This window comes from Homalodisca vitripennis, unplaced genomic scaffold, assembly GCF_021130785.1.
Source record: "Homalodisca vitripennis isolate AUS2020 unplaced genomic scaffold, UT_GWSS_2.1 ScUCBcl_2060;HRSCAF=6433, whole genome shotgun sequence".
NCBI lineage: Eukaryota > Metazoa > Arthropoda > Insecta > Hemiptera > Cicadellidae > Homalodisca > Homalodisca vitripennis.
In genome coordinates, this window is record NW_025778171.1 from 40,669 (window position 1) to 51,179 (window position 10,511).

General features: G+C 34.8%; 1 protein-coding gene across 2 annotated transcripts in view; it reads left to right on the forward strand.

Annotated features, from left to right (window-relative positions):
- Nucleotides 1–6,321, forward strand: part of LOC124371815 — a gene marked incomplete at its 5' end in the record, with an annotated part of 46,511 nt that extends 40,190 nt beyond the window's left edge. The window contains 2 exon segments of one of the 2 annotated variants that reach the window (XR_006923275.1): nt 2,602–5,048; nt 5,931–6,321. Coding sequence is in view for 1 of the 2 variants with exons in the window: in XM_046830170.1 (XP_046686126.1) it covers nt 2,602–3,414 (813 nt within the window). 2 annotated transcript variants of the gene reach the window in all.
- Between the last annotated feature and the right edge of the window lie 4,190 nt (nt 6,322–10,511).

Sequence of the window (10,511 nt, forward strand, 5' to 3'; positions counted from 1 at the left end):
TAACACAACTGCAAATTTAAATAGAAGGCATGTTTGTAAGTTCTATTTTGATATGTTGCAGAAAGTATATTTTACATTATTATATTCTACACTTTTCTTATTTATCTAGGTCTGTACAGATGCACTGTTGCATTTTTTATTTGTTTATTTGCAGCTTTAAATTTTCAGAGAATAGACCACGCATCCATATGGGGATTGTGTTTTTAACTTTCCAGAGAATAGACCACGCATCCATATGGGGATTGTGTTTTTAACTTTCCAGAGAATAGACCACGCATCCATATGGGGATTGTGTTTTTAACTTTCCAGAGAAAAGACCATGCATCCATATGGGGATTGTGTTTTTAACTTTCTAGAGAATAGACCACGCATCCATATGGGGATTGTGTTTTTAACTTTCCAGAGAATAGACCACGCATCCATATGGGGATTGTGTTTTTAACTTTCCAGAGAATAGACCACGCATCCATATGGGGATTGTGTTTTTAACTTTCCAGAGAATAGACCACGCATCCATATGGGGATTGTGTTTTTAACTTTCCAGAGAATAGACCACGCATCCATATGGGGATTGTGTTTTTAACTTTCCAGAGAATAGACCACGCATCCATATGGGGATTGTGTTTTTAACTTTCCAGAGAATAGACCACGCATCCATATGGGGATTGTGTTTTTAACTTTCCAGAGAATAGACCATGCATCCATATGGGGATTGTGTTTTTAACTTTCCAGAGAATAGACCACGCATCCATATGGGGATTGTGTTTTTAACTTTCCAGAGAAAAGACCATGCATCCATATGGGGATTGTGTTTTTAACTTTCTAGAGAATAGACCACGCATCCATATGGGGATTGTGTTTTTAACTTTCCAGAGAATAGACCACGCATCCATATGGGGATTGTGTTTTTAACTTTCCAGAGAATAGACCACGCATCCATATGGGGATTGTGTTTTTAACTTTCCAGAGAATAGACCACGCATCCATATGGGGATTGTGTTTTTAACTTTCCAGAGAAAAGACCATGCATCCATATGGGGATTGTGTTTTTAACTTTCCAGAGAATAGACCACGCATCCATATGGGGATTGTGTTTTTAACTTTCCAGAGAATAGACCACGCATCCATATGGGGATTGTGTTTTTAACTTTCCAGAGAAAAGACCATGCATCCATATGGGGATTGTGTTTTTAACTTTCTAGAGAATAGACCACGCATCCATATGGGGATTGTGTTTTTAACTTTCTAGAGAATAGACCACGCATCCATATGGGGATTGTGTGGCAGACATTTTGTTAGGTAACCCTTTCAATGTCATCTGTTGTGCTTATGTTGTAAAACTGCCAGTGTCCATTTTACATTACGTAATTCGTAGTTTTTTGTGTTCACTGTGTTCCGAATGAAGCACACTATATGTACAACCTCCGATCTCACGCCATGACAGTTCCACATTATGGGCAGTAGTAGATCATGCATATTCCTCGCTACAACTTTGTCACTACCGAGTTTAAGTCGCTAGTTTGCACTGTGTTGCAGTCGCATAAACATGGTCACCTCTGTTGTTTCTCCCGCCAAATGTGGACTGAGGAGTTTTATTAGTTTCCTGCAAGCAGAAGAGACTAGTGCAGCAGAAATCCATTACAGAATGTGCCATGTGTATGCAGAAAACATGTTGAGTGATGATGTTGGGCGTGAATGGTGTAGAAAGCCAGATATGTTGACTGACACCCACAAAAAATCGCCAAATGGCTGCAGCTCTCACATTTCTTGAATTGATCATTGAATTTGACATTCAGCCATCTTTAAACTGTTGATGGGATTAACATTTAACACCATCTCTTGTAATATTTTCTTCGTAAATACGGCATATCTCAATAAATTTCTACTGCACTAGTCCCTTCTGCTTGGAGGAAACAAATAACACTCCTCAATTTACACTTGGTGGGAGAACCAATAAAGACAGCCATGTTTATGTGACTGCAGCTCAGCGCAAACTGATAGTGAGAAATGTTACAGCGGCGAAAATGCGTGATCGATTACTGCACACACCTCGGACCTGCAATGTGTCTGACGTATATCAGCTGGTATATTTGGCGTTGTAGGGCTGAGCAGGAGCATTTGCACCTGAGGTTCGTGAGTGTAATGTGAACATTTATTGAAAATGAAGAGGTCTCAATCACCCTGAAAAGTTATTGAAGGATGGTTTGTGAGTGTTAGTTTCGAGGTCTCAATCACCCTGAAAAGTTATTGAAGGATGGTTTGTGAGTGTTAGTTTCGAGGTCTCAATCACCCTGAAAAGTTATTGAAGGATGGTTTGTGAGTGTTAGTTTCGAGGTCTCAATCACCCTGAAAAGTTATTGAAGGATGGTTTGTGAGTGTTAGTTTCGAGGTCTCAATCACCCTGAAAAGTTATTGAAGGATGGTTTGTGAGTGTTAGTTTCGAGGTCTCAATCACCCTGAAAAGTTATTGAAGGATGGTTTGTGAGTGTTAGTTTCGTAAGTAAATTGTTCAACTTAGTTCTTTCTTCTGAAAGTGGAAGCTTTATTCTTCTAATTTTATATTTTATTTTTATTATAATTTTATTTATGATTTTCTTTCAGAAAATTGAAGAACTAACTGGTGCAGAGAATTTGGAAAATGTAAGAGCGGAGCAATATAAGTTCTATGAAGCATGTACCTTATTGAAAAAGAATGGTGATATTTGGGATAGTATACCAGGAGACAAAACATTGCTATTTAAAAAAGTTGGTTATGCCCTATTTGGCCCTCCCAAACAAGTTATTCATACTGAAATACGTCCTACACAAACTGATACAAATAAAAACTGTACAGTTGCAACAGGATATTATAGTGATCAAGACAAAAAAATTATATCAATTGTTAATGCCATTCTTAGTTGCACAGATAAAGAAATCAAATTTTCCTATGTGTATGTGACGTATCAAGAAGATTCTATAGACACTAGTATTCCTGAAGAAGAAAAGAATCAAAACATTTCCAGTATTCCTGAAGAAGAGAATAAAAAAATTTCCAGTATTCCTGAAGAAGAAGAGAATAAAAACATTTCCAGTATTCCTGAAGAAGAAGAGAATAAAAAAAATTCCAGTATTCCTGAAGAAGAAGAGAATAAAAACATTTCCAGTATTCGTAAAGAAGAAGAGAATCAAAAAGTTTCTAGTATTCCTGCAAAGAAAAAAATCAAAAATATTCCTGTGTTTAAAACTCATAGTGGTGGATCCAATATTGTGTACATAGATACAAATTGTCGTGTATATGAAAGCTGGGCTGACTTCTTAACGACAAATACCCTACCTGATATTGTCATTTGTTATCCTTTACATGGAAGTTATGACATAAAAACCGGTTTCAGTGTCGGTTTTTTCAAGACACCTGTGCTAAATCCAAAGCACTAGAAGCCGCAGATAAAGTAGAGAAGGTAATTTCTGTTGGCGCTGGAGTTGCTGGGGTTGCCGCTTTGGTAGTTGCTGCTCCCGTACTCGCTCCCTGTGCAGTCGTAGGCGGTGCAGCTGCAGGCATCTATGGCTTTGGCCGTTGTGTTGTCAAAATACTAGACAAGAAGAAGCATAATGAGCCTTATGCTAAAGAGGTAGTGAAAGGTGCATTTAATGTTATTGCTGTAGCTGCAGCTGGAGCTTTGAGAGTTGCAGAAGGGGCTGTTGTGGTGAGCACTAAAATTGCACAGGGAATATGTGGTCTTAATGGCTTTGTAGGTTTGCTTTATTCGGATAATACGACTAAATTAATTGAATTATTGGACGAACTTTGTGATCAATCTTCAATGATATCTTTCTACTTTAATGCTGCATCAACTTCAGAAGCGATAGAAAACATTAGAAAAGCTCTTAAAATAAATGAAGATAGTGATGATGTTGAAGTTTTGTTGGCTCTTGTAAATGTCAACAGCATTCAGTACAGTGTTGATAAGGGAGACGTTATTAATATAGAAAAATATGTTTCTGAAAACGTAACAGAACTGGTATTTAAACTGTTAAATACTATCAGTACTGCTGAGAAAGATATACTCATTCTTCTTGCAGAAATAAACCAGTATGCACAGTTCCTGACTGAAGAAACATCCGAGGATGTGTACAATAAAATTGATATTAACATGTCGAAACTCTATGGAAACTTACAGAAAGAAAATGAGAAATACAGTTCTGCATATAATCAATTAATAAGTAATGGAAACGAAGAAGACAAGCATCGTATATTATTAATATTGCGTTATTTGATGTGTTCTGTGTCAAGCAGAGTTAGAGAAGTGAATCAGTACTGTAACAACATCGAGCACCGACCTGTCTGTCTAATGAGTTACAATGTCAGGTGCCATCCTCTTGAAGAGGTTAACCGTAAGATCAAAGATAAAATAGAGCAAAATAAATCATTTACTGACAGTTCCTCAGAACTAGATGATTTCTTACCACAGATACTAGATTTTCTTCCGAGAAATGCTACACCTAACTGGAATTTAACTCAGTATGCACAGTGTCTATTATCAATTACTGTTCGAATGATGAAAATGTTTGACGAAGATATAAAAAAACTTAAAACTAAAGTACCAAAAAAAAATCCAACTTGCAATGACTTAAATGATATTTTTGAAGAGATCGGTATAAAAGGAAATTATGGGAAGGAATTGTTTGAAAGAGTGCTACAAGAGTACCAAGTTGATCAGCTGCAGCAAGTAGACTCAGACCCCAAGGGGTTGACATGTGTGCAGGCATGGTATGGCATGGCTGATAACCTGAATTGCTACTACTCAAGTTGCTGTGACGATCCCGAGGAATTGTTTGACAAGTTATTTCCTTATGATAGTGATAACTTTGAAGAGAGAAAAGTAACTGAAAACCTAACTTATTGGAAACCTTGTGTGTCTAATTTACCAGGGTATTTTGTCTATTCATTATCAGATAAAAAACAGGGTTTAACGTATTTGATTCCGAGTGAGACTGATTGCCAAGTTTCAGTGAAAGAACCTCGACAGAATGGCAGAATGGGAGAACTATGCGCTTCACCTAATTAAAAGGTTAGTTCTCTTCTTCTAAAAATAAACTTTGAATATTAAAAAAAATCTTGGGTGTTATTTGTTTATATATCTTTGTTTGAAGTTTGTTTTTGACAATGGAAGAATTGTGAAAGAAACAGGATTTTTCCGGACATTTTCCATCGTTCAGTGACACACAAAAATCAGTAAAACTTTCAGGATCTGTAATCTGATCTCTTCTTCAGGTAAATAACTAACCTAACACATAATTACAAACTAGGTTAAAATAAACAAATCATACCAGAGCGTTGTGACACCTAAGTCAGGAATCACAACCACCATGTTGTGTGTCAAATTCACTAACTCCAAAACATCCAAAACATGCACTTAATAAAAAACTATACACAACACCAATCATTAAAACTGAACTACAGAATACAGGTTACAATATGTCTGCATTCATCTACCAACCATCTACGACTGACCAGAGGCAATAGCAAATGTCAATTGTAACCTCAGAAACAAGATGGTGGCAAAAAAGGAGAGAACAGGAGTGGGCCTTTTTTATTATTGGTTTATACTAGATGAACTTCTTAAAACCATACTGTGACACAGCATTGGTTTGTTGTAAACATTTAATCTGTTTGATACTTTTGATTTTCTTTTTAGTTCATTTTTTACAATTGGAAAGCAAAGTGGCCTAATCTCGACTGATGGTTGACTGATTGGTTGGTCTGCCAATTTAATGTTGCTTCAATTAATTTCCTTTTAAAGAAATGAGGTACACAATGTATTATGTTGGCTTCATCCCAATTCATATGATGGTCTTCCGACCAACAATGGTGTAAAGCTGTCCCAGGGAAAGCTGCAGAGATTATTTCCGAAGGCAAAAAATCCTAACAGCAATCTGCTTATACATTACAGAAGTAATCATGCATGTTGACAAGGAACTTCTGCAATGAGGACAAGATATCCATCACTATAACATCCGTCACACTTCAAACTTCCACCTGCCTCTCTACACCACACCATGCAATTTGAAATGAAACCGTCTTACATGGGCAGAAAATTATTCAACCTTCTACCAGACTACATGAAGACACTTCAAGGAAAGAAGCTGAAGACATCCCTGACCATATGGCTCATCGACAGACCATACTACTCCGTAGAAGAGTCCTGAACTGGAGAAGAGAAGCCAACACAACTTGACTCACTAGACAATTTTTAATAAACCGAAACCTGTATTTTACTGACGCATGTACATTTCTCCATGAAATTGTAAATAAAGACTATTGACTATTGAGAAAAACGCAAATTTATCGCTATTCTGCTTTTCTTACTCAGGAGTGATTCTTTTGGTTCGTTTGCACTTATTTATTACTAACTGAGGCTATCCACTGCTTCTAAGATCTGAACTCTCTTAAATTCCTCTTTTAATCCATCTTTATCTGAGCATAAGCTCTTTGCTGTATCTAATAATGAGTAGGCCGTTCCTTTGACAGATTTTTGATGGTTTGATGGATAATTGAACTATTTTCCTTAATGACATTCCTATCTCTTAATATACAAGCATCCAAAAAAGGAAGTTTGTTTTGTTGGACTTCCACTGCCATTGTGAGGCAGATGGAAGGAGAAATACTATTAATGTAATTCAAAAACTCATTCAATTTAGTGTCTCCATGATGAAAAAATATAACAAAGGTATCATCCACATACCTCCAACAAATCTTCGGTTTGAACTGAGCTGAAGCCGAGGCTTTTTTCTCAAATTCCTCCATAAAGATATTGGCAAAAATAGGAGACAGTGGAGAACCCGTTTCATTACCATCCCCCTCTTGACGGTAAATTTTACCCTCTAACTCAAAATAATTTAATTGAGTGCATAGTTTTAACAGTTCCATAATTACCGGCACGGGAAGTTTAGTTTTTTCCTTTAATGTTTGGTCTTCGCTGAGACGTGATTCAATGATTTTGAGAGTCTTTTGAACTGGTAAATTTGTGAATAGACTTTCAACGTCAAAACTTACTAGTTTGTCAGTTTCAGTCAACTTTAGGGATTTTGACTTCTCTACAAAATTCCTTGAATTTTTTATTAAAGATTCAGTTTTTTTCCTATCAATGGCGTTAAAATGTCCAAAAGGACTTTTAGGCCATTGAAAATGTGAGTTAATTTTTCCAATATGCTTAAAATGTTACGGAAAAAATATCAATTTTTTTTGTATTTTGAAATTTAAAATATTTCTGGGAGAATGATATCTAGAATTTGAAGTTTTCAAATTATAAACGTATTCATACGGAATCTGTGTTTATTCTTGACACAGCACACCTATAGATTTTGTCTGCTTCCTGCCGCACTGCTTGTGAAGCACACTCTTCCTTCGCTCTGCACTTGATGTCTCCGTTCTCAGCTCTATCGCAACCAAACAAATAGTTTTACAAGGCTAATAATCTCAGTCAGCTGAGCACTCCTATTTAATTATATTCAGAATGAAAATGTACGTATGTTTATAGTGCTTTACTAATAAATTAAAAATAACTAAACCATTCAAAACATGTAAAAATTACAGTGGATTGAATGAACTTCAGCTCTTGACAACAGGAGCGCTTTACACAAGCTAGGCTACATACTTTAAAATAACTAAACCATTCAAAACATGTAAAAATTACAGTGGATTGAATGAACTTCAGCTCTGGACAACAGGAGCGCTTTACACAAGCTAGGCTATATACTTTAAAATAACTAAACCATTCAAAACATGTAAAAATTACAGTGGATTGAATGAACTTCAGCTCTTGACAACAGGAGCGCCTTACACAAGCTAGGCTACATACTTTAAAATAACTAAACCATTCAAAACATGTAAAAATTACAGTGGATTGAATGAACTTCAGCTCTTGACAACAGGAGCGCCTTACACAAGCTAGGCTACATACTTTAAAATAACTAAACCATTCAAAACATGTAAAAAATTACAGTGGATTGAATGAACTTCAGCTCTGGACAACAGGAGCGCTTTACACAAGCTAGGCTATATACTTTAAAATAACTAAACCATTCAAAACATGTAAAAATTACAGTGGATTGAATGAACTTCAGCTCTTGACAACAGGAGCGCTTTACACAAGCTAGGCTACATACTTTAAAATAACTAAACCATTCAAAACATGTAAAAATTACAGTGGATTGAATGAACTTCAGCTCTTGACAACAGGAGCGCCTTACACAAGCTAGGCTACATACTTTAAAATAACTAAACCATTCAAAACATGTAAAAATTACAGTGGATTGAATGAACTTCAGCTCTGGACAACAGGAGCGCTTTACACAAGCTAGGCTAATATACTTTTAAAATAACTAAACCATTCAAAACATGTAAAAATTACAGTGGATTGAATGAACTTCAGCTCTTGACAACAGGAGCGCTTTACACAAGCTAGGCTATATACTTTAAAATAACTAAACCATTCAAAACATGTAAAAATTACAGTGGATTGAATGAACTTCAGCTCTGGACAACAGGAGCGCTTTACACAAGCTAGGCTATATACTTTAAAATAACTAAACCATTCAAAACATGTAAAAATTACAGTGGATTGAATGAACTTCAGCTCTTGACAACAGGAGCGCTTTACACAAGCTAGGCTATATACTTTAAAATGTTTGATTCTTTGTTCGATAACGTAAAACAATAATAACAATATTATTGTTTTCTATGATAACATAATAGAATAAAACACTACCCTAATTGAAACTAATCTGTTTAGAATAAACAGTCTAACCGTCTAATTAATAAACTGTCTATAAATGTAGAGGCTGGAAAATTGTAAATTGATCTGATTATAATCAGTAAAAAAATGTATAAAATAATGCTTCCAAAAACAAGAAATATAAAAATAAAAAAGCCAATCTGCATCCTTAATAAAGGAGACAAAACAATAAGCGATAAAAGAATATTAATTTCCCACAACATGGCAATAACGGTCTTTTACTTTGAGGTTATGAAAACGTTCGCAGAAGGACCGTGGTAGGTTGGATCATTATTATAACAGTTTTTGTATAATAGTGATGGCAGAGATTACAGTGACTGAAGACATCATTAACCAACACAAGAACATGTTTGAATCCGACCTATGGTCAATCCACACAAGCACCAAAGACAAGAATCCAGTTTCCAGAAATGCTCTGTCCAAACTTGATATTCTGTTCATCTGTTGACTATTTACTTGTTATCGTTTTTCAATTTTTCCAAATCCTGTATGCCGGTTATTTTTACTGCGTTTGACTCTTTGTCCTTTCTCATGAATATTGTTGAGTTTAATATCCATAGGTACTTAGAGTTTATTTTAGCTTTTCCCAATCTTGAATCATAGAATAGTTTTTTGAAGTATAGTGTTAGATGTTCATTAATATACACCACAGTTTGTGGTGCATCCCTCACAAACACTGTACTCTGTAATTTGCACCATTTTGCATTTTTTAGAACATTGTCCCGTCTCTGCTAGTTACTAAATCGAATGACATGAGAACGAGGCTTTTGTGTTTTTTTTTTGGATGGCTGTGTGCGGCCTGGATGTCCTGATTTAAGACTATAGTTTCATCAATAGCAATTGCCATACTATTTACCAGACTCAAAACCTCTTCCCCTGGCAACTGAGACACACCATCCATCTGGATCTTGATATTCCACCCACACTGCTGTAACTCATTTCATTTCAAAAAGATTTTATTTTACAGTATTTATAAACTTAGATTTATACAAAATAAAAAACGTAAAACAATATAAAACCATCCATCTTGAAATATTTACAAACTTAAAAATAATTAAATAATAATATAATGTTCAAACATACTAAAAGTAAAGTTAACAATCAAAAAGAACTTACAAAAAAACGAAACGATAATTGTGAAATAAAATAGAACATCCAATTGGCAAAAACTCGGAACGATGCACATCAGATTAAACTAACATAATAAAACTAAACTCAAAGAAGGAATGAAACCACTACATAAATAATATATTAATAAGGAATCGATACAAAATCTATAAAACAAGTCATAGACGTAAAAATAAAAAAAGATTGATTGAAATTATAAAAGGTGATAAAAAACAAACTAAAATATACACATTATTCATGATTTCATTCAACAATTTTCAGAAAGCACTCGCAGTTATCCAACAAAAATAAAACATTTTTAAACATTTAAAAAAAAGATTTAATAGTGCTAAATGATCTAATTTAACAGAAATAAGATTAAACAATTTCTTATCTAATTTAATCGTAAAAAAATATTTGAAAACAGTTAAGATTAGGCTTTGGAACCGGAACAAGCAAACTTCTGAAATTATATCTATTATTACGTGCGAGGACCGGGTTTGAGCTTCTTATGAAAAATAGTTTTAATACCTTATATATGTAAAGATTTTGTAAAGGGAGTATTTTTAAATTTAAAAATAGTGGCCAGGAATGATTGGTCTTATTTGATTTAGTAATAATGTGGATAAA